General features: G+C 36.5%; 1 protein-coding gene across 4 annotated transcripts in view; it reads left to right on the top strand.

The window, feature by feature from the left end:
• The window catches only part of LOC129745917 (fat-like cadherin-related tumor suppressor homolog), a 740,130-nt gene that overhangs the window by 611,762 nt on the left and 102,530 nt on the right, over window positions 1-25,838 (top strand). For all 4 annotated transcript variants that reach the window (XM_055739309.1, XM_055739308.1, XM_055739307.1 and 1 more), the window contains 3 exons: window positions 7,960-8,329; window positions 8,686-10,088; window positions 19,818-20,801. In XM_055739309.1, coding sequence (XP_055595284.1) covers window positions 7,960-8,329; window positions 8,686-10,088; window positions 19,818-20,801 — 2,757 coding nt within the window. The remainder of the gene's footprint in view (window positions 1-7,959; window positions 8,330-8,685; window positions 10,089-19,817; window positions 20,802-25,838) is intronic.

The raw sequence follows: 25,838 nt of genomic DNA, 5'->3' as shown, positions 1-25,838 counted from the left end.
GGAAAAGAAATTTCCGATGAAACATCAATAAGTCACACAAACGCAACCTATTCGCAAATCATTGCTTGTGAGGAATCGTGGGCAACATTTTGTGAGGTATTTTGGGCCACTTATATTTTGGCGTTTTTATACATATTCAGAACTTAAAATACGTTATTACTATCTGTAAAGTTTTCTTATGTAAAATGAAGAATTATAAAAAATGTTTTGTCCATCTTTTCTAATGCGATAGAGACGAAAATGCTGAAACGTACCGTACACACTCTCTTTTTTATTTTCTCATCTGACATCGCTTTAAAATAACTGAATGAATTATGAAATTTCAATTTTGGGTCATCTCATAAACATTGCACGTTATCTAGTCAATTTCGAATTGGTGGCCTAAGTTTCCCCAAAGTTTTTCAAAGTCTAAAAAAAAACTTTTTTTAAACAAGTCAAAACTCGGAAAATTAGTTTATTTAAAAAATTATATAAAAAAATGCCTAATTATATCTTAATAATGTAGAAAACATTTCCATTATTTTTTTTCTTTTTATCTTTTACAGCAATCAAGTTATGAAACAAAGAAAAAAAGGGGCCCATGATACCCCACTCTCCCCTACATTTTGGCAAGATTTTAATCGCTTGTCAAAAATATTAGTTAAATTTTCAACTGTAATTGAGAACTATACATGAAGAACCCAACATTTCTACAACTTTTGATAAAATGCTTGGATGTTTTAGATATTGAAGAATCTAATATGTTTCAAATTTTTTTGAAAAAGGATGTATTTTTTTGACTAATCTCATAATATAAAAATAGAATGAACGCTTGCTGGGTTCATCTGATTTGAATGCAATTTTTTTTTGTCGTGTTCGTCTTCACGCGAAGAAAAACACAACGAATAGATTATTTCGAAAATTTTTATGTGGGTTTCGATAATTCATTTTTGGCCCCCCATTTTCGTTTTCAATGTAGATACTCTTCACGTTAAAATGGATATTCAATGTGATTTTTAACCTTCTTTGTGGAATACACGCTATTATCCGGAAACGAGCATATTACAACAATAGTCATTTTTGCTCAAGAATCAAGGCAATTTTAAGTTTAAAGTCTATATAATTTAACAACAAACAAACAAGGCAAGTTTAACATTTTTGAAGCTGATCTATCCCAAGCTTGCCAGATTGCTCGAATTTTTCCGGATATTTTTGAAAAAAGCTTCAATTAACTTTATTTGGAAACAAAAAACTCTGATTATATAAAATAATCGTGATCTGTGTCTGGAAGCTTAAAATACGATATTTTGAAATCAAATGTTCGGATATTGTAGAGATTTTGATAAAATAATCCGGGTTTGACCGGCCCGAATAATATAAACAGTCATATTAGAGAATGTAATTTAACTTAAAATTAATTATATTCAACGATTTGACTGTACAAATTTCCAAATACTCCAAACAACTAAACAGATAACTATGAAATATTCCATTACGTAATAATAGTAACACCCCGAAAACGTCTTTTATGTGTACCTTATTTGTGCAAATTGCTTAAAAAGATTTTTCTAAATTAAAATGTTAAGAATGTATTCAGTTATTTTGAAAATAGAATGGTATCAATCTGTGGTACCATGGAAATTTCATCATTGAAAAGAAAAAATTGGAAAATTAAGGTACGAAAAAATTAGGAATAATTTCTCTTCATTTCAACATGCTTAGAAGCTTTAAAATTAAACAAAATTTAGAATATAAAAAGGTTATGTTTGTAGAACTTAAATGCATAATTGGATACAACACTCAGTATCAGAAGCCAAAAACAGGTTTTGATTCCATAACATTTTAAAATAAATGCTTGGAAAATAAAAATTTTAGTCTCAAGAAAATACGAACCAATATCCAAAACAATAAAAAACCACCGCCCGTGACGTAGAGGATAACCTTCAAGTCAGCTAAGCCATGAGTCATGAGATCGAATCCCAGTCACGGACCAGCAAGCATTTTTGTAGCTATATTCTTTTGCTGTTTTTGGTATACATTATAGAATAATCGTAGGAAATTTGAAAAAAAAAACAGCATTTACCTAGCAAAGTGGAGGCGATATATGCACCTACATAAAAATGTTTTCATTCTAAAGCGACGAAAATTACACTAAATGGGCGCTATTCGACACCTTATTCGTACCTATCGGAAGAATGCAAAAGAGCGAAAGATTTTGCTCTCATAGCCTTCAAATTGATGCCAGCGACAATATTTTCTAGTTCTCTCATCGGTTAATATTACTCAATTCCTATCTGACTTTTAGCCAACTGGATGCACTGCTGGTTGCAGAGAGAACATGATGATGATTTTCTCAGTTGAAGCCCACGCGAGAGCAACATAATTTTAAAATTTACAAACATGGCGAACTTTCTATCACATCCTATTAAATTTGACTTCCGAAGACATTACATACGATATTTTCACTATGCAGTTGGAGCATTTGTAAGATGCTAGCCTAAGGTTGCCAAAATTTTTTTCAGTCCCATCCGGGCCTAGCAATTCCAGGCATTTTTTTCAGAAAAACCTGGCAAAATCCGGGCATGGATTTCAATTTTTCAAATCCAAAAACCGGGCAAAAACAGAGCAAAATTTACGTGTTATTATATAAAAAAAGCAAAGAAAAAATGCAAAAAAAATTAAATTAATAATTTATTAATGTATGCAGACTTCTAAAAAGTTTTTGGAACATTTAAATATTTAAAGGTTTATAAAAGTAAATCAGCGAAATTATTTAAAACAACCGTTGAAAATTTCCATACCGTTAATCGATTTTGCTGAAACTTACTCAAAAACTTTGATTTTTTTTTTGGTTTCTTTGTGAAAATTGAGAAAAAATCCGGGTAATATCCGGACTTTTTTTACGATATCCGGGCAACCGGGCAGGACCGGACTTTCTCGAAATTTTGCATCGAATATCCGGGCAAACCCGAATAAATCCGGGCAATCTGGCAAGCTTATGCTAGCCATCATATCCTTGAAAGAAGTACGCTTAGTGTTAAGTTAGTGGATTCTCGTAGAGGAAACATCAAGATGCATCGAGATTCTAAATGTGTTTGTGTTCGTTTTGAAAAAAGAGAGTGCTTAAAACAAAATACGACCATGAAAATCTAATTATTGAAACAACGTTGAAAAAATAAAAAACATATTCCTAAAGCCATAATTTGAAAATGTATGAGAAAAACTAACAAAATTCAGGATAAAATTTAACTATTCTTTTACTCTTTTCCTAGAACCAAGATTTTATATAATTTTTCAATGCGAAAACTTTGAATTCGAAAAGCTGAAAAAGATGCGTTTCACATTATTATTTCAAAAATATTATAAAAGAAATCAAGAAAAAAAAATCTAAGTTTCCAAATATATTTACAGACTCAGAAAACGTGTGTTTTTATTTAAAAAATAATTTATAGGAAGATCTTAAAAAAATGCTATTATGCTCTACGTAAATTGAGAGCGATCGATATCTTTTTGTAAAAAACTGAAAAAGCAGTTAAAATTTTATAGTAACGAATCCGAACTACTTTTTTTCAATGAATTTTGTTAAGGTTCACTAAACAAAATTTGACAAAAATATTACGAAAACAGTCCGTAATCTGTTAAAATATTCATAATACAAAAGCTTACAAGGATTGAATGTTAATGAAAAAAGAATTTATTGTTTTATGTTGTTCAGATTTCGACTGGTTTTTGTTGATGTGGTATCGACTTTCTTTTCTGAAATCGGCACTGCAGTCTATTTTCGAAATGATGATTATTTTATTTCATCCAACGTTTCGAACTTCATTTTGAAAAAGCCGTTTGTTCAGTCTTTCAAAATCACCGTTGAAAAGTTCTGTGAGATAGTTTTAAATTAATCATTATTTTCAAATATTGTTCGAGCAGGAAAATCTACAACTGGGCCAGACATTAGTCTTCACAAAAGCCAGATAAAGATGACTATATTTTTCTCCCTGAGGATGAGACCAACCTAGTCTCGAACGTTGGATGAAATAAAATAATCATCATTTCGAAAATAGACTGCAGTGCCGATTTCAGAAAAGAAAGTCAATACCACAAAAGAATTCATTTTTATTGGTTTTAAGTGTCATCACCAAGGCAAACAACTACTGAAAACTATAGAAGGATTTTCTGTTACGTTATACAAAAAGTAATAAAATCTTTAAAAAATGTTAATATTCTCATTCCAAATCATAAATCAAAGAAAATGTTTACAGGTAAAAATATTCCGAATGTTCCGAATGTGAGGAGCACGGTGCTTTTTTGATATTTTTATACAAAAAAAATTCTTGAAAAAATTACTTTATAAGTGGAAGAGATTTTTTTATCCAATCCTCTGACCTTTGGAAATACTTTAAAGTTGTTTGTCTTTTTTTTTTGTAAATTTTCTTTCAAAGACGTTTCATTCCGTTTGCTTGAAAAAAAATGTAAATTTCTATGGGTTTTGGAATGATCCACAAGGCACCAAAATTCACATTTGCCGGGAGTGCACAATTTAAAAGCAAATATGGACTAATTTGAGGCTGCTGATTTAAAAAAGGCAAAACGTTTTTTTTCTATCAGCTCTAACTTTCAAGATCACTTAGAGCAAGTTCACTGCTGTTGGAAGAAAGTGGTAGAAATTTTGACACTTACAGCACATTTTGAAAATTTTGCCATGCAAAAACATTTTCAAGATCCGTGGCCTTCAAGTTTTTTTTACAACATGTGTGGTATTTTCGCATGCTGTGATGCAAGAATAGCAATATTTCTATCACATACGGCTGAAATAGAAACAACGCCCCATGGGCTTGTGATATAGCTCAGTTGGCAAGTCTGTTGTCTCCTGAGCCGATGTCCGCGAGTTCGAGCCCAAGAGTAAATATCGAACACAGTTGTACCGGATAAGTTTTTCAATAACGATCCGCCAACTGTAACGTTGATAAAGTCACGAATGCCATAAAGATGGTAAAACGACTAGAATCGAAACAAAACAAAAAAAAAAAAAAAGAAACAACGCCCCAAGATCTTGAAAACATTTTTGCATGGTAAAATTTTCAAAATGTCAAAATTTCTACCGTTTTTTCCCAACACTAGTGAACTTGCTCTTATGAAAAAAGGTTTTTTTTATATCTTTAAAAGCAATTGCAAGACAGAACCAACAGCCAACAAATAAACATGTGTTTTTTTTTGGCAAATTTTGAACATTTTAAAGATTTTGAAAATAAAGGTTTAAATGCAATGGTCAACTTCCCCGAAGACCCCAACTAATTTTGAATTCGGGGAATAAATTTAAATAAGTTTTTTTGTTAATTTTTTTCCAGTTCTGTACAAAACGAAAAATTGAACGAAATTAAAAAGCAAATAGAATCTTTGATATTTTATAAAGCTTGGTATGACGATGGAAAAATTACTTATCGAAAGAATGTGTTTATTATTTTTCACAACGCCGCTTCTCCTATTGTTCATAAGAAATTCCTATGAATATTAAAAATAGTTCATAAGATTCTTATGGAAAAAAAATTTTTTGGACGCAAAATAGAGATTCATAAGACTAAGGTGTCTTATGAAATTTGAACAGACCCCGTTCGGCATTTTGGCAACACCTCCATACATTTTGTGTTGCCAAAATCGAATGTTGATAAAATCGAACGGTATTTTCTCAATTTTTTTTCACTTATTATAAGAAATTTTTTTTTATCATCAACGTGGTTTAAAGACAATTCCCGATCATTTCTAGTAATTTTTTACATTTTTGATAATGTTTTTAATGCATTTAAGAAGTACTTTTCTCGGTTTGTTCATAATGTTTGTTTTTTACTATTATTTGCTATTTATGGTATTCTTCATCATTTATATTTTTAGTCTTATGGATATGATTCTTAGTTTTTTTTAATACTTTTTTTTTAAAATTTTTGTTGTTGTATTTAATCACCATTGAAGAACGTTAAAACATATTTATGGTGCTTGTCTAAGTTATATGGGTAGTGTTATAGCGATAATAATAAGGTTATGTTCTTTCTTAAAACCGTTCGATTTTGGCTCATGTGCTAAAATTTGATGTTGCCTAAATCGGATGTAGCCAAAATCGAATGTTGCCAAAAACGAACGGGGTCTGTATTAAGATTTACCCTGAGAGTATGTATCTGTGTCAAATATAAGAAACGGTCTAGAAACTGACTTTTTTTATCTGTATTTCCATTTATCTACATATTGTTTTTTCGAAACAATTTCGAATAGCTCTTCCGAATTTTTCAATTTTGGAGGAGCTAACAGTGTATGTCCTGATAAAACAGTTGCTTTATCATGTAGGTATTTGATTTGAATTGTTATAAGACTATGTCTCCAATACACTGTAATGTGTATGAATCGAATTTCGTTCGTAATAAGTAGGGTAGAATGAGTATACTTGATCCCTGGGGATACTTGATTCTTTGGCTATAGCTCGAAACAGGAAAATATGCCATATAGAACAAAACAAGGTTGCCAGATTGCCTGGTTTTATCCATGTTTGCCAGGATATTTAATACAAAATTTGGGAATAGTCCAGCCCGGTCTAGGTGCCTTGATTTCATTGAAAAAAGCCCGGATTGTGCCCGGATTTATTCACTTTATTTGTCACATCAAACAAAAAAAAATCTAATTGTGTTGTTAGAATTTTCTATATATGCGTCAAAAACGAAATTTTTGAGTAGGTTTTACAAAAATAATTTTATGATTTTTGAACCCTTAGTTACGATTTAAAATCTGTCGACAAATTTTGATTAAAAAAAAATATTTTTGAATTTTTTCTTCTGATTTTTGTTGAGTAATTTTTGGGTTTTGACCAAATTTGCTCGGATATTGATCGGATTTTGGGTCGTCAATTTTGACAACAATTGCCCAAATTTTGCCAGGTTTATATATAAAATTGCCGGGATTTGCCCTGGACCTGCTGAAAAAATTCTGGCCACTTTATGTTATCTCAAGAAGAAGTTTTCCAAAATATATGTTATGGGTATGATTGATCGCTAGAGTCCAAAAAGGTATATTTTTTCTTATGAAGGATCATGATCATTGGTTATCATCAAATTACTTATATCTGTTCAATAACTAATATTTATCCAGTAATTATCTGTTAAAAAGTACTACAAATACTGTATTTATAAATTTTAAAATTTATATATATATATAAAATTTAAGATATATCTAAAAACTAGAATATTGCGCCTTAAAGTATGCAATGAATATTGGATAGTAGACAAACTTTTAGAATTCTCTTAGTCTGATACTAGCAAACTGTGAAATGGGATTTAATATGGCAAAAATAGTCAAAGGATCATTAAGCTTCGGATTCAACAAGATTTTTGCCTAGGGTCAGGGCACCCTGAATTAAGGATCAAGTCTCCTCTATCTTTAAAAATATCTCAATTTTTTTAGTTTCACGAAAATGCTTCTAGATCATCTACAAGTTCATGTATCGTTCTAACTTTTGAAGCATATGAATTTGAAATAATACACTATCAAAAAATGCAAAAGACGGCGAATTGCTAAACAGATATGACTGAAATAAGAAAAGGGGATCAAGTATTCCCAATCTCCCCTAAACTTCGACCTAAGATTTAAACAAATTGAAATATACTCTTGTTTATACTGCGTTTTTTAGTTTTATTACCTAAGAATTTTGGCATGTTTTGAAAAATGAATGATGCTATTAAAGCATTCTTATTCTTATAGTTTAAAACGTCTTAAACTCAACTGAGTTATTAGTATATTTATGTTCACTTCAACTGACAAAATGACGGACAGTTTTTTTTTTTTTTTTAATATCAGTTTGATTTTATCCAATCGCTCAAATAGGTAATTATGGCTCGTTTTGATATCGGTTTCATGATTTTTAAATAAACTAAACAAATTTAAAATAATTTTTTTCCATGGCGAATGCTTCAATTACAGAACAAATTTTAATTTTTCTTTCTACAGGTCTTGGCCACAGATCAGGACATTGGTGAAAACGGTCGTGTTACTTATTCCATAAAATCGGGCCGCGGGAAAGCGAAGAAGTTCCGCATCGATCCGGATACCGGTGTAATCTATGCCGCCAAAACCTTCGAGGTGGATTCCGAATACGATTTGCTGGTCAAAGCTGAAGACAACGGAGTCCCCAAACGTTCCCAGCAGGCTCGAGTAAGCATTGCCGTCGTGGACGTTCCGGCCAAATCGGAAAATCCTCCGGTCCTGAAGACGATCGATCAGCACGTGGAGGTAACCGAAAACGACACTCCTGGCTTCCTGGTAGCCCTCATACAAGCCATCGATTACGACGGAGAGCAACTGTGGTACGACATAATTGGTGAGTATTTGTTCTTCTTCCTTACATTACAGGATGTTTCGTTTCCGAAAAACTTTCACACCCTCGGGCGCTCAGGGGAAACGGAACCAATGATTCCGAAGAACAACTGTAAACATTCAATATTTATACAAATTTTCACTTCTTGTTTTCTTTTCTCCCCGGTTTTGTCTGCTCAATTCAACACATGTTAAACCTTCGCTTTACAAATCGAACCAAACCTGGAATCACAAACTCCGAACCGGGAAATCACATCCACCCTCCCCACCACGTGTGATTTTTATGTGCTTTCTCCTTACACCGAATGTGTACTGGGGCTGGGGTGTTTTCGTTTCTCTCGAATTGCGAAATCCCAACAGGAGGAGACGACCGGAATGAATTTTACATCGGGCGAGACAATGGCAATGTTCTGCTGGCAAAATATTTGGACTGGGAAGTGCAGAAAGAGTACAACCTGACGATAAGTATCTCGGATGGGGTACACGTTGTTTACACGCAGCTGTACGTTTCGGTAATTGATATAAACGATCACAGACCGGAGTTCACGGAATCGCTGTATCGGGTCGATATATCCGAGAACATTGAAGAGGGCACTGAGGTGCTGCAATTGCACGCGACCGATGCTGATGAAGATAAGAAGCTCTTTTACACGCTTCATGCGGCACGTGACCCCGTTTCCCTCAAGCTGTTCCGGGTGGATTCCGTTACCGGAAGCATCATAACCGCGCAAAAGCTGGATAGAGAAGCGCTCGAGGAGCACGTACTCATTGTTATAGTGAAGGATCAGGGTACTCCTGCTAAGCGGAACTACGCCAAAGTCATCATCACCGTACACGACCATAACGACCATGCTCCGGAATTTACAAGCAAAATCGTTCAAGGAAAGGTCTACGAAACGGCCACCATCGGCACCAGGGTCGTGCAAGTTTACGCAATTGATCGGGACCTCGGGGAGAATGCCAAAATTACCTACACCATCGTTAGTGGCAACATTGGGAACGTGTTCAACATAGACTCAACCATGGGAGTGATAAGTGTCGCTAAAGATCTTGACATAAGTGCTCTCTCCGAGTACATGTTGCAAGTGAAAGCCACTGATGGTGGAAAACCTTCCCTTTCGTCGCAAATTCCGGTGCACGTAATGATAAGTATGGCAGATAACGCCCCGCCTAGATTCATTTCCGTTGACCCAGCAGCCGAAATCTACGAAAACCTTCCAATTGGAACGTTCGTAATTCACATCGAAGCCCGCAGCACTTCATCGGTTCAGTTCGAAATCATCAACGGCAACATCAACGACATGTTCTTCATCAACCCATCGACTGGAATCATAACCACGAAAGACATTCTCGATTACGAAAACAACAAATTCTACAACCTAACTATCCGTGCTACCAACATGGCTTCAGCTTCGTCCATCTGCGTCGTCATTATCAACGTGCTGGATCGGAACGATAACATTCCCTACTTCGAGCAGGAGATCTTCAAGGGCGAAGTCTCCGAAGCCGCTCCCATTGGCTCCCTAGTACTCACCCTAAACGAACACCCTCAAAGCAATCTTTCACAAATCCTGGTCAACAGTTCGCTTCCGCTCGTCATCAAAGCCAAGGATGCCGATTCGGGACTGAACTCGTTGCTACACTACGACATCCTGGAGATGCTTCCGCGTCGGTTCTTCCACATCGATTCCAGCACCGGAGCCATCAAAACCATCAGCCATCTGGATCACGAAAAGATGCCTTTCTTTAGCTTCCACGTCAAGGTAAGATCAACGGTCATTGGAAAGTTTTAGCACGCTTAATTGTCATTTAGGTATCTGTTGAACGAACCCAAGCAACAATTTGAACTTTGAGAGAATTTATCAGCATAAAGTTATGTAGGTAGTTTAGTATTATTCACTTCTTTGATTTAGACAATATTGTTCTGTTTTTTTAAACTGCTGATCTGTGAGTCTAGCTGACTCTCTGAACAAAAAAATAACTTTAAAATCTGTTAAAATAACAACGTGAAACATTTCTTTTTGTTAATTTTGTCATCAGTTTTTCTTACTCTAAGACAGGCACGTGCGAAGTACCCGTCCATGGAAGGGGGAAAGGGGGTTTGAAGTTCAAATTTAGCTAGTAATAATAATAATAATACCAAATCCGGTAATTTATTGAAATATTCAAAATCATGCAATTCCGTGTTTTGTTGTAAATATTGAATGCACTTCAAAATCATTGAAGTTCTGCTTAAAACTTGCTACTTGTAATCATTTTTAAAATTTTTCATAGATTAATCAAAAAATCATAATCCATTCAAGATTAAAAAAAAGTTAAACGTTTATAATCTTTCAAGTGCAGATTATATAGTTTGAAATTTAAAGCTCTAAATATATTTTCGCTGCCAATTGAAAAACTGGGTTCTGACCAGGACAAAGGGTAGAAACTATGTTATTCTAATTAAAATTGAAATAAGATCATGTTTTCAGTAAACTAAACTTCAGAGTTAACAAGCAATGACAAACTTATTATTAAATATTTCAATAAATTAAAATAGTTTGACTACGACGTGCGATAAATTTATTTGAAAATTTCAAAAAAACTTTAGTACCTATAAAATTCGTTAATTTTTTTATAAAATACAAATAAATTATGGAAATCAAAAACATAAGAGGTCAATAAAAACTTCTTACCATTTCAAAAATGTTCTCATAGATTTTGAGATCTCATTGATAACTCAAGAAAACAGCAACTCAACAGCATTCAAGATAACCCTAAAGTAGGGTTGCCATCCGTCCCGCAAAAGCGGGACATGTCCCGCTTTTTGTTGAATGTCCCGCTGTCCCGCTTTTTCCTCAAAATGTCCCGCTTTTTTTTCTTGGACTTGAACTTTTATAAAATTTACTAACACTATAAAAAATCAAATTTAATTCTCAATTCAAATTCTGGGCTGGACAGGAAATCTTTCAAATACGTCTTTTTCTCAAAATAAGCAACATTTTTTATAGTTTACAAAAGACAATACTGAATATCTCAAAAGATATTAGCATTACAGTACAGTGCGTTACAGTTAAATGTTCTTCAGTTCTGTTCTGCAGCCAGTTCAACCAAAAACCAAAATATTGTTTAAGTTGCTTCCAAATAATTATAGATTATAGAAATATAGAGCCCGGAATCTGAGTTGAATTGCCTTATATTATACACCACCTTTGTCGACTCAATTATCAAAAATATAGAAAGATGGAAGTTTTATTGATTTTTTAAATTTTTAAACAAATTTAAAGAAACCAATTTTTACACAAATTTAACAAAGGTTTTTTACACGCTGTCAAATCTGCTGCTTAAATGTACGACTTGAAATATTTTTTCTCAAATAACGTGTTAGTTTGCGAGAACCATGGAAAATAACAGTTGATATGTCAAAAAACCGTGTAAATAGAAGTCAAGTAAGAAAACTGAGCAAAATCAATTAGCGTTAAAAAGAAAATCTTAATCAACATTCTATGAACAATTTCGGCTGAAGGTAAATGTATAAGTTTGGCTACACAATTATGCTTTTTAAAGATTTTCCTCAATGTCCCGCTTTTTTCGGCTATGTCCCGTTTTTTTCGTGAAATGTCCCGCTTTTTTCTGAAAGTATCTGGCAAGCCTACCCTAAAGGGTTATGAATGCTCTGTTTGAACTAGAATAAAACTGAAACTTAGAAATTTACTCCAAGCTGTATTTTGCATGTTCTATAATAGCACTCAATGCTTGATTATTAAACCGCCATAAAACTTAGTGACAGTTCTCGATCAAGATGTCAAAACAGGACACGCTTAAGTTAAATAGCACATATTTGAATTGGAATAACGATTTTAACACATTTTTGATATGTTATGTGTGTTGGGTTTGAGTTAAAATATAAAATATATTTAAAATCTTTGAAAAATTAAAATTACCGGAAGTGGTATGAATATCTCTACAATATGATAAGGGCCCATATAGGTGGAAAAAAAAGTTGCTTGACGCCATCATTAATCCAAGACAATCCCTTGCGAATCAATTCATTCAACGAACGTCGTGGTGAAAATAAAAAAAGATCCAGTTAACTGCGATGAATGTTTCGGCCATCGGTTCGTTCACCCGAACGTATTAAAAGTTCATTCATTCGGATTACCAATCCGACCAATCAGCGATCGTCTGTTCACGCTCGCATAGCCGATGCTACCATCGTGAACGGAGAGGTGATTGAGAATCATTAGCGTTCATGTTGGTGAACGAATTTTTCCATCCTTGGTGTTAATCACAGGAAATCAAATGAAACCCCCACATTATGATTATGGAAAAAAATCAAATTTCGCTGTCCGACGCTATCTTGAAATCCAAGATGGCGGCTACTGCTGAACTTTGAAATGCTGTAAATGATTAAAATTCTCATGAAACTCCCACAATATGGGTATTGGCTAAAGGGCTTAACTAAAAGTCAATTTTCGCTATCAGACGCCATCTTTAAATCCAAGATAGTGGCTTCCACTGAACTTAAAATGCTATTTATAACTGAACATCGCATGAATCTCCCACAGTATGGGTGAAAGGACCAAACGAATAGAAGTCGAATTTTGCTATCAGACGCCATGTTGAAATTCAAGATGATGGCTTCCGCTGAACATCAAAATAATTTTAGTTACTGAAAATCAAATGAAATTCACACAATATGAGTATTGGGTGGAAGGAATGACTAGAAGAAGTCGAATTTCGCTACCTGAAGCCATCATTGATCCAAGATGGCGGCTTTCGCTTTTCTTTTCAAAGCAACTGAAAATCTAATATTTATATTTACTTTGTTTGGACTAATCAAGAGTATATTCATTGGAAAGCAAATTTAATCTACATTCTAGTGAGGTGCTACAATTCACGCTGTGAGATTTCACAAAAATATGTAAATTATAAACGTAAAATCATTCCTGAATTTCTAGAACTACGAGCAGCGGTCCAGGTACGGTGGGTGGTTATTCGGGCAGAGAGCGAAGCCGACAGACCAAGAAATGCACGACACGCATCGTTATTTCGTCTGTCGGCTTCGCTCTCTGACCAAATCACCACCCACCGTACCTACTCGGAGAGCAAATAAACACGTTTTGCTGGACCGCTGCTCGTAGTTCTAGAAATTCAGGAATGATTTTACGTTTATAATTTTCATATTTTTGTGAAATCTCACAGCGTGAATTGTAGCACCTCACTAGAATGTAGATTAAATTTGCTTTCCAATGGATATACTCTTGATTGGTCCAAACAAAGTAAAAGCACTGATAATCCGGGTACAACCTGACAATGGACCACAAAAACAGATGAAATTTCAATTTGTAAAAAAATCGCGCAAAGTAGTGAACTTTGAAAAATTCCAGTAAATTCAATTTTTGTTGCATAAAAAATCAAAAGACAGCAAAAAGTTGGAATTTTAATAGACTTTGTGGTCATATTTTTTTCAAAACTCTACCATCGCTCAAACAGTATTTACTAGCAATCGAATGAAAAGTAGGTTTTTTAGACCACTTTTTTGAACTTTTTGTGACTATTTCATTAAAAAAAATTTAAAAAATTTTTCTTGTCTTCATGATGTAGGCATTAACTTCAGCTTTCATATGCATAAGACAAATATTTTTTTGGACGTGTAACATATGAACTACAGCAGTTTTCGTGCGACATGTTTTTTCGGATTTTTTTTTCTTTCATGCTGAATAACGAGAAAACTTGTAACTTTAGCTGTATATAATGTTCTAAACATATTCTACTGACATTACAAGGTTTCTATTGATATAAGTTATGTTTAATCGGATGTACACACCAAAAGTTATAACGCTTTTAGCTTGTGATGTCAAATTGACACTCCTAGTGCTGATTAGGGTAATGAAATCTAATGCGGATGAGGGTTAAATCCAAGATGGTGGCTTTCGCTGAACTTCTAGTTTAGTTCCTTTCACCCATAATGTGGGGGTTTCATGCGATTTTCAGTTATTAAAATCATTTTAAAGTTCAGTGGAAGCCGCCATCTTGAATTTCAAGATGGCGTTTGATAGCAAACTTCGACTTCTACTCGTATAGTCCTTTCACCCCATATCCAAATTTTGGGAGTTCCATGCGATTTTCAGTGGTTAACAGCATTTTAAAGTTCAGTGGAAGCCGCCATCGTGGGTTTCGAGATGCACCTGAAAGCGCAATTTGACTTCTGCTGGTTTTGCCCTTTAGCCAATACCCATATTGTGGGGGTTTCATGCGGTTTTTAGTTATTTACAGCATTTAAAGGATATGCGAAAGTTGCCATCTTGGATTTAAAGATGGCGTCTTATAGAGAAATTCCACTGATACTGATTAAGGGGGGGGTAGGGTCTAACGGGTATAAAAAAACACCATTTTCACGATTTTTTTCTAGAGCTATCGTTCAAACAAATGTATTCAAATTTTTTGCATTATACAAAGCATTGTTAAAAGAACATTTAGTAATTTTTTCGTAGAAAAATATTGAAAAATGAGCCGGTGACGGAGCATTTTCGAGGATGCCTTTTAGAAAACAGGATTTGCGGTGGACACTGTATCTCAGCACAGAATCATCTGAATTCAAAAAATCAGGGCAAAATATTTTTAATAGATGTTTTTCTGGACCCCAACGTTTTTATTTAACTTAAAAATATTTTTATGAAATTTTTGTGGCTGTTTGAAGTAAAAACTACGATTTTTCACTTAAAAATCCGCCATTTTTCACCTCTAAAATCTCCCCAAAGTAAAAAAATCAAAAAAGAAAAACGTTGGGGTCTGGTATTTTATATGTAGAAACTATGTTCCAAATTTGAAAAGAATCGGATAAGTAGTTTTCAAATGACGATGTCCACGGACTTTAAAAATGTGCTTTCGAGAAAAACGCGTTCGAAGTTTCTGCTCTTGCTTTCTTGCAGTATTAGATAGGAGGAGATAAAGGCCTATAACTTCTACAGTTTTGCTTCAATTGACTTGAAAATTTGACACAACATTCTTGAAATGTTTTACAATAAGAAAATAAAAAAATAAAAAAATCGATTTTTTGAAAGTGTTAGACCCTACCCCCCCCTTAAGCCATTTTACCCAATGACAATATTGTGAGAATTTCAAGTGATTTTCAGTGGTTAAAATCATTTTAATGTTCATTGGAAGCCGCCATCTTGGATTTTAAGATGACGCCTGATAGCGAAATTCAACTTCTACTAGTTTCGCTATATCTCTCAATACCCATATTGTGGGGGTTTCATTTGATTCCCAGTGATTAACAGCATTTTAAAGTTCAGCGGAAGCCGCCATCTTGGATTTCAAGATGGCGTCGGAAAGAAAAATTCGACTTTATCCCTTCCACCAAAAACCCATATAGTGGTGGTTTAATGCGAATTTTTGCCATTTACAGCATTTAAAGTTGAGTGGATGCCGCCATCTTGGATTTCAAAATGGCGTCAGATAACGAAATTTTACTTAACTCATGATTCATTCCACGGGTCATTCACAACCAATCCCTTTTCATTCAAAAAGTCTGTCCTCATTTACTGTACTAATGATTAACAACTCAGAAATGAGGAACTCACCCTAAGCGTGTAATTGGTTGGCTTGCGAGAGAAACGTCAAATTTTAGATTTTTATATGATCATTATTTATCCATTATACAACTAATTAGTCAATTTATCTGACCAGAAAATAGGTATTTAGCATTGAATTGATTATCGCATGATTTCAAAATCTAAGGGCACAAATGACGCCATGTTGATGAATTCACAAGGCAAGTACTATTTGAAAATATTTCCACACGCCTATTTCCAATAAATTTCATCATGATTGACCATCAGATTTGATGAGGCGCATTTATTTTAAGATACTATTTCATACACATTTTACCTAAAAACTTGACTGGTAGTAGAAAAGATGCTCATAATATGGTTAAAACATTGGTGTTTTGGCTATTCATTTTACCGGATCATATCTGAGTTATGCAATTATCATTCATCAACCATCATGGTTGCTGGAATTTTTAAAAAATCTAAAACATCAAAAATTGCTAACCTGTTAAATAGAAGCTTTTTTAAAGCTTTGCTGACAAAAATTTTAAAGCATATTTATTTTAACGAGGTAAAAAAATTGGTCATGATAACGTTTCTAGGATAGGACCCAAGGATAGGGAATTTGGCTTTATTAGAGTTCTGGCGATGTTATTAAATGCGCTTTAGCTTTTTATGAAGATGAACGCTATAGTCCTAACGAAATTTCGCTGACCATAATAAAGCTGAAATTGTTACTTAGGAAAGGCAGGAGCTACGTTTTCTCTAGAAAAATAACGAACAGAGCTTTCTCGAAAACTAATTCTGAACCATGTCTCAGATGCTAATATGCCTAATTTTTCAGGATTTACCTGACTATCTAAGGTTCATCCTGATGAGCTGATAAGCCTCGTTTTTTTCATTGATTCTTGGAAATAATCCTAATTGTGCCTCATTTTTCGGTTTTATCAGAAAATAAAATGTTTCATTAAGCAGAACTTTGTACAGATCCACTCAAAACTAAATAGAAATTCAATGCTTGCTCGTCTTCACTCCAACCTTGAACTCAATATCTTCACACTCTGTTGGATTCAAATCTTTTATCAACAATACAGCATTTTTACGCTTTAATAATTGGTTTTAGAAGATGCTGGCGCCCTGAACTCGAATCTTTTGTCATAACTTCAAAGTCAAAATTTAAAAAAAAGTTGGTTCTTGCGTAAAAACCAAAATTTCTACAATCATGTTCTACTCTACTGTTTTGCCGAAAAAGTGCACAAATTTCTTAAATGAATTTTTATCTACTTTCAAAAGTTATTACGAAAACCAGAGCTGGTAAAAAAACCTTATTACATACTTCGATTTGGAATTTGGAAAAGTTTGAATTTTGTTACCTTATGTTATGGTACCTCTATCTGAGTCAATTTTTTTTTGTTTCGATTATAGTTATTTTACCATCTTTATGGAATTCGTGACTTTATCAACGTTGCAGTTGGTGGATTGTTATTGAAAAACTTATCCGGTACAACTGTGTTCGATATTTACTCTTGGGCTCGAACTCGCGGGCAGCGGCTCAGGAGACAACAGACTTGTCAACTGATCTATATCACAAGCCCATCTGAGTCAATTTGACAGTTCTAAAATACATGCGAACTTATATGTTACAGTACTTGTAAATTAATGAAAATTAATTCAAACTAAAATATTTATCTAACAGATGACTAAACTCCTTATAAAAAGCTGGACTTTTTACGGAAAACCCGCAACAAAAATAAGCATAGACACGGAATGAATAATTTATTTTTGTTTCAAAGTCGGAAACATAGACAAATGTACTTTTTATCAAAATTATTTGCCTAGAGGATTAATGATTGGACAATATGAATGTCGTATGCAAACATTAGTTCACATTCCAAATTTTTGTTTCAAGTTTATATTGCTCCAAAAACTTTTGAAATCTGCAACAGTTAAGCCTAACTGCGCGAGAACTACTATGAAGAATTTTTGCAAAAGGCTTTGATAAGTATCTTAATTATAACAGTTTGAACAAGGCACATTTTCAAACAACTGCTGAATTACATATCATAACATTGCCAGAACTTTTCCAAACCGTGAACGGACCGGAAAAATCCAGGCGTTTTTATCCAAAATCTGGTAAAATCCGGGGATTGCATTCCAAAATTTCGGCAAAAAATCCGAGCAATATCCGGTCTAATTTGGTCAAACTCCATGAATTACTCAACACAAATCAAGAAAAAAAAAACTTGAATTTTTTTTTTCAGCAGCTTCTACGTCGTATTTAAGGCTTTCAAAAAACATTGTATGAATATTTTCATAAAACTTGCTCAAAAAATTTCGTTCGTTAATGAATAATTCCACAACACAATTTGTTTTTTTATTTGTTTTGGTAAATAAAGTGAATAGATCCGGGCAAAATTCGGGCTTTTTTCAATGAAATCCGGGCAACCGGGCAACCGGGCAACCGGGCCGGACTTTTGTTAAATTTTGTTTTAAGCATCCGGGCAAACCCCGATAAAACTGGGCAATTTGGCAACCTTAACATATAACATAGATATTTGGAGAACGCTATATTTTATTAGTTTAACGTGTGATAGCTGGTCAATCTTTGAAAGAAAATATGGATAGATAAAAGGCACGAAAACAAAAACTATCGCGTTTAAATGTTGAAGTGACAGTAAGCATGTAGCAGATTTAAAAAAATTATTAACCTGTATGTGTATCAATACTACAACAATTTACAACGGTGACCAAAAAAGGCACACAACTCGATAATTTTATGTTAGCCTGATTTTTCCTGATTTTTTTTATTTTAAAGCTCCCTGAATTTGAGAAAAATGCTGGGAACCCTGCTCTCAGCGAGAGGAAGCTCAGGAGACAATAAAGGTTTGAGCTTTGGCCTCCTATTTAATTGAGAACGGAGCCGAACAAAATTTGAGCAACGAAGCTCGCTCTATTGAGCTTGATTCTCAAACCCTGATATATGAAGATAAGCGAATGATAAAAAAAAACTTCTTTGCGACTTCGTTTAAAATCAACTCTACCCTAAACTTCTTTTAAGCTTGACGATCTTTTTAAAATCTTCTGGGAATTTCTTTAAATCCTAGATAAGATCATGAGCAGGGTTGACTCCCACCACACAACGTAGAAAAAATAACAACAATTTTTCCCCCGCTACCATGTCCACTGCTGTTTGTTGTTTTGAATTATTTTTTGATGCAAAAGGTAGCGTTCAAAGAAGAGGTGCCAGGTAGTTTCGTCAAAAACCAGGACACCGCGAAGAACAAAAAACAGAATTTTTCAAGACACCAATAGATTGGTGGAAATGAAATGCAGCTCTTCTTAGATTGCATCAATTAGCGGTGCAGTATACGCCTTAATTTATGCAACAGAAGAGATAAGAGGTAAGGTGGCTTGTAGTTTATACCGAAAAAAACCGTTCAAATATCATCTGAACTGAAGATTACCATTGGTTACCAGAGGTTAAACTGTTTTTATTACAAAATCAATTGCCATTAGGATCAGGACGGCTTCTAGAAAATCACCCTTTGATTCGGAGAACAGCATCTTTTCTCGTGAACGTATCAAGAATAAACTGAGTTAGCTCTCAAATTTCTCCTCAACACAATGCGCAACGGATTTTTCAGGAGAAGGGAATTCTCTTCATCAGCGGATGTGAATGCTCTCGCTCACTCTTATGTGTTGTTAATCTCAATCTTGATTCAGTGCGATTTATCTCTCCCCGCACAGATTGGGGAGCAGACGAAAAAAAATTGCACTCTCTTTCACTGGACAAGCTGATCTGAGAAGTTTTGCCATCCATGGTCATGAGAGCTTACAAAATTAGGAGTAGAATTATACCAAAATTTTAAATTGTTGCTTGGGAAAGATACAATTATAAATAACCAATATGTAGTAATGAATTATAACATAATATTCCATTTTTAATTTTCTTCACAGGTCACTGATTTAGGAAAACCTCGCCTCACATCGGAAACGACAGCTGAAGTTCGTATTGCCGTCACCGATGTCAACGATTGTGCTCCAGTGTTCACCCAGAAGGAGTACAATGTTACCTTGCTGCTTCCAACCTACGAAAACGTAGCCGTAATACAGGTTAACGCAACCGACGAGGATAGTTCGGAAAATTCTACGCTTCGGTATGATATTATCGAAGGTAATCGGGATGGAGTGTTTATGATCGATGCTGGTACTGGAGTTATTACTACGAGAGATGTCGAGAGTATCGGATCGTTCTATAAGCTTGGGGTTCGGGTTTCTGATGGTAAATTTTCCAAGGTGGCTTACGTAAATATCAATGTCGAGACCTCCGAGAACTCTGGTTTGATATTCCAAAAGACAACCTACGAGGGATCGATCATGGAAAACAGTACCAAGATTACAACTGTGACCGTTGTTAATGTTCTCGGTTCCAATCTCAATGAACATATCGAGTTTTCTATTCTTAATCCAACGGATATGTTCAAAATTGGTCTAACTTCGGGAGCTATTCAAACAACTGGAAAAATCTTCGACCGTGAGGTTCGTGATAACTATGAGCTGATCGTGGAGGCTCGCTCTCATCTACCAGACAGGGAAAAGCCAAGGGTAGCTCATGTTATAGTGAACGTCACCATTTTGGACATCAACGACAACTGTCCGATGTTTGTGAACTTGCCCTACTACGCTGTGGTATCGGTAGACGATCCAAGAGGCTCGGTGATCACCAAGGTTCATGCCCTGGATTTGGATAGCTTCGAAAACGGCGAAGTCCGCTACGAGATGAAACGTGGCCACGGGGAGCTGTTCAAGGTGGATCGAAGGACCGGTGAAGTGACCCTGAAGCAGACCCTGGAGGGTCACAACCGGGACTACGAGCTGCTGATTTCTGCCTACGATGGAGGAATCACACCGTGCTCTACCGATGTGACCGTTCATGTCAAGGTAAGTTATTTTTGCTTATAGATATTAAAAACTATCGAACATTATTGGAAGGCTTAAAACCATTTCACCCAGTTTTTAATTGGACTGACAAATTTTTAGAATATTTTTCAAGTTATACAACGCAATTACAATTTTCTTAGTGCATTTTTCAGGTGGATAGAAGAATCGTTTCTAAATTAGAACAATGCGGAATATTCGCACTACGAGTGCTTCTCCATAAAACATGAGAACGACCTAAAGTTCGCAGGTATCGGTGAACAGTTAGCATTACATCGCTTTCCCAGTTTAGTTTCGTTTGGTCTCTTCTAAACCAGTAATGGAAACCATTCGGCCAACGAATTGATTCCGAGATAAATATCATGCATACCTACTAGCCTGGAGCCGTGATGAACCACCTTCTCGAATGATGGGCAAGAGAACGCCTGGAAACGGATGAAAAATAATCCAATTCTTACGCATGGGTTTAGGTTTTATTACGCTTTCAAATTGATCGTTCATGCTTTGATTCGATGCAACACGACCATCAGCTTAGCTGGAACCTGAAAAACAATGATGCCACAACGTGAAATTTGAATTTGGGCTCTTGAAACTGCGCGTTTTTCGATGAAACTTTAAAATGCTTCCGAGTTGGATTTCAGTTTTTTCCCCTGTTACCTTTGTATGATGCAAAAGCCTCGGATTTGTGAACGATTTTCGATATCTCATGTCGCTTCTCCATCTGGCCGGCCTGTTTGAGGACATTTTACTAGATGCAAATGGATACGGCGCGAAATTTTTCGAGAAAAAAACACACACAGGTTGCACATTGTGCAAAACTGAACGTGGAGGCACCTTCATCGGGGGAGATAGAATCTTCTTTCGATGGGTCATTGTATCAGATACAGACCTGCTGATAAATGAACGTGTTGCGTATCGGATAGGATATTGATGTGGTACCTACATCCGGGACAGACTTTTGGAACTGTTGTTTCCAACGGAATCATTCCACATCGTTCTGCATAGCACGCTCCAAAATGGACTAGGCTGAACCGTTTTATAATAAAAAATTAAACGGTGTCGGATTCATTGATACTGAAGTTCAAATGCATAACTGACAGCATCTGTAGTCTCGAGAATTCGTCAATCGTGTGACCATTTACGTCTTTCATTCATGCACTCATGCGACTCTCAGTTTATTGCACGCTTAGAAAGGAGTGAGCGATTAATACCATTATCTACACTGATTATTTTAGCTTTCTTATCTGTATCCAACAAACTCGTTGTTATGTTTTATTTTATTTTCTTGTGTTGGATAGTACAGCTCCCTTCAAACCATATTTTCTGATAAAAAAAAATTAACACAGAAAACCGACACAGCCTAACCGTTCAGTTAAAATCGTCCTGATGCGCCGTAATACGAACGGAATATACAAGGCTGCCTTTTAGGCCTACCTACATAGGACGATCTCGTTCAAGTTCAAATTACATTGGCTCAATGCAGATTGAATTTTTCGAGGCAATGAATTTCCGTTTCCGGTACCTACACATAGGAACAGCGCTGTGCAGTGCGGAAATGTGTCGTTCTTGTTGTTTGCACGTATAGACGTGATGATACGAATGTGGTATTTCGGAAAATTTAAAATGGCCCTGTTTTGATTGCAAGGTTTCTATTTCGCGATAAGTAATTTGTAGTTTTAGGTGAACGAGTAAAGATCACTTTTATTTGAAATGTAGGATAACCGACAGTCATAGATTAAAAAATTATGGAAACTTTGATTTGAAGAGCCTCTTGGCTGAATGAAATTATAATTTTCAAAGATTGTGGATGAATTCCTTCAAATTTAGCCTCAGTATATGTGAGACTGAATTACTAATTTTACATTTTTTACATTAACTCAGTGGCCATTTTGTTCCACCATCTCTTCATCTCTGTTGCACCCCTAGTCGTCCTACCAATCTTTTTCATCTTCTGCTTGGCAATTATTCAATATTTTTCGATAGGGCGGAATTGAGGACAGTTGGTTGGGTTGATGCCTTTTCGACAAAATTAACCCCGTTGTCTCGATACCACTGTAGTACCTCTTTGCTGAAGTCCAGATTCTTGTTTGTCACAAAAAAACCGAGGATTTCCGTCCGCAGCTGCAAATACCAGATCAAAAACTTTGTTGCAAACTTATCGGCAAAACAAATTTGAACTTGGCGGGAACATCACCCCGACCAGTGAGTGGCATCCTTAAATTTTTGTCCAGGAAGATGCCCAAAACCCACCTTCACAAACGTTTTGTCATCCGTGACGCTGCATTCGTCGTACTTCGTTAGAACCTTGTTGTAAAACTTCCGGGCATTTTTTTTTTACAAGATGGAAATTTGACTTCAAACCATAACAGCCGGGTGTTTGCTGCCGTGAGTGGGTTCGTCCCACTAAAACCACCTTGGGCTTCGTGTGCCAGATGTGCCCCTTGGTTTCACCCTATGATACTACATCAAGGGGTAGGCTGTGCTCATGCACTTATACATCTCACCCTTTTCCTCTTTCTCAATTTCTCCTCAATTTCTCCTTTATCATCGTTCTGCTTTATCCTTTTTCTCCTTTTCCCTCCTTCTCCTTTTCCTCTATCGCCAACTTCAGACTGATACGGAAGACCCCGAAACGTGTGCCGGTTAGGTAACGCTTTCATAATAACTCACGCCCGTCACAGCATCCACTATCCCGAGGACCTCGAAACGTGTGCCGGTTAGGTAACGCTTTCAAAGTAACTCGCGCCCGTCACAGCAACCACTTTCGCAGGATTTCTAACCACCAAGGCATGGCCGATTGAGAAACTACCAAGCTAGAATCCCGACACGACCACCCCGAATGGTATCTCCGCTTCCTTTTGCTGCAGGAAAGATCGTAGCTGAGTACGTGAGACCTTTTAAGTCCCACCACACGTATGAGTCCAGATTAGGGTTATACCGCGCCCTAAGATCGCGTTGCTTTTGAATTGAAGTGTCACACGAGGCCCAAGACCTTCCATTAGCTTGTCAAATTTGGTTGAATATCTCGCTCTCTCCGTTCATCATCTTTCCTGATTCTTATCAGATCGCGCATGATTTGCGAGATTTCGTCGACGATAGCACGCCACGACTGTTCGTCGCGATACATTTCACTCACTATGTTTTCAGCGTTCAAATTTTGAAGTTGTTGACGCCTTGAATTGAACCTGGGGCAGACAAAGATAGCATGTTCTGCCGATTCCTTCGTCTCTACGCATTCCGGGCAATAAGGCGAGCTGATAAGCTTAAACCGATGAAGGTATTGCTTAAAGCACCCATGACCCGAAAGGAACTGTGTCAGGTAGAAGTTGACCTCTCCATACTTCCGATTTACCCAGTCTGAAAGTCTCGGGATTAGCCTACGCGTCCATCTTGCGTTGTTCGATGCGTCCCATTGCTCCTGCCACTTGAGCATTGACGCTGCTCGTTGAATTTTACGCACTCCTCTAACAGTTCTTGCTTTGTAACATTCCATATCCTCCGCCAGAGTTATGTCGATGGGAATCATGCCCGCGATGACAAAAGCTGCATCTATCCGACTACCTGCACGCCTGCTGGTAGTTTCAGCGTTAGCACCTCGTTATACATTTTTTCCAGATCACAGGTCCGAGTATGGAACCCTGTGGAACACCCGCTGTTAGGGCAGTAGATCGTAACCCAGTTTCGGTTTCGTACGACAGGACTCGATTTTCGAAGAAGCTTCCTATTATCCTGCAGAGGGTATTGGGAACACGCATCCTGTGAAGCGCTTTGGCAATCGCTTCCCAGCTGGCATTGTTGAAAGCATTCTTAACGTCGATTGTCACGATGGCGCAGTGACGAACACCTGTCCGCTTCTTTTTATATGCGCGCTTCGCGTACTCTGTCACCATTCGGATGGCGTCCACCGTAGATCTCCCTTTTCGAAAACCGAACTGTCTGTCCGACAGTCCACTTTCGCCTTCTGTGCTGATAATAAGTCTGTTGAATATTATCCTCTCCAGTAGCTTACCAAGGGTGTCCAGCAGACAAATGGGTCTATATGATGACGGGTGCCCTGGGGGTTTCCCAGGTTTCGGTAGTAGCACCAGCTTCGCCGTTTTCCACAAATTGGGAAACGCTCCCTCGTCGAGACACTTTTGTAGCACCACTCTGAAAGTATCCGGAATGGTCTGTACCGCCACCTTCAGCACTGCATTTGGGATTCCGTCCGGACCAGGGGCCTTATTCACCGCAAGTTTCTTAGCAATAGCCACAAGTTCCTCATTCGTTACTGGCTCGATGTCGTGGGAACCCGCGTCGTACGGGGTAAGTGGCCACTGCGTCGGGCCATGCTGCGGGAAAAGATGTGCAACGATCTCTTTCAGTTTTTCCGGACACTTTTCAGTCGGCGACCTTGGGCCACCGAATCTCGCCAGTGCAACTTTATTGGCTTGGCCCCATGGGTTATCATCTACGCTCTGGCATAACGCTCTGTATCAGTTCTCTTTGCTTGCTTTAATCGCTCGCTTAAGTGCCACCCTGGCTGCTCGGAACTTCCGGGCATGTCCTTTGGCTAGTAGATACTACTTCAATGTCCGGTTTGGCCCGATAAGATCGTATTCCTTCGTGCAAGTGAATCCTTCTTACGGTGCACCGGTCGGTATTGAATTTCTTGGCGATGTTATAGTCTGACTGCCCTGGGTTTGCCTTGATCGTTCTCAACACCTTCAAATGCAGTTTCCGATCCTTAGTTCCATCATGGCGCTCGCTATGAACCTGCCGATCGATAGTATGCATCTCACGGAAAAGTTTGGGAACGCTGCACTCGATCGATTTGACCATTTTTAACAATTTTGCGATTTACGAACCCAACTACGTCGGGTTTTTGACGTGAGTGTCCAAAATTAATTTTCGTCTCGTGGCTTCCATCACGTGTAACTTTTTTGAAGCAAAACGAATCGTAATGAAATTTTCAGTTCTGATAACATTCCAAAACAAACTTCTGTCAAAACATTCAAGATCCGACAACTAGGAGCGCTATGGTATAATAAACAATGCGTT

Source organism: Uranotaenia lowii, chromosome 2 (assembly GCF_029784155.1).
Source record: "Uranotaenia lowii strain MFRU-FL chromosome 2, ASM2978415v1, whole genome shotgun sequence".
Classification (NCBI taxonomy): Eukaryota; Metazoa; Arthropoda; class Insecta; order Diptera; family Culicidae; genus Uranotaenia; species Uranotaenia lowii.
Note: the sequence above shows the minus strand (reverse complement) of the source record. Positions and strands in the feature narration are given on the sequence as shown.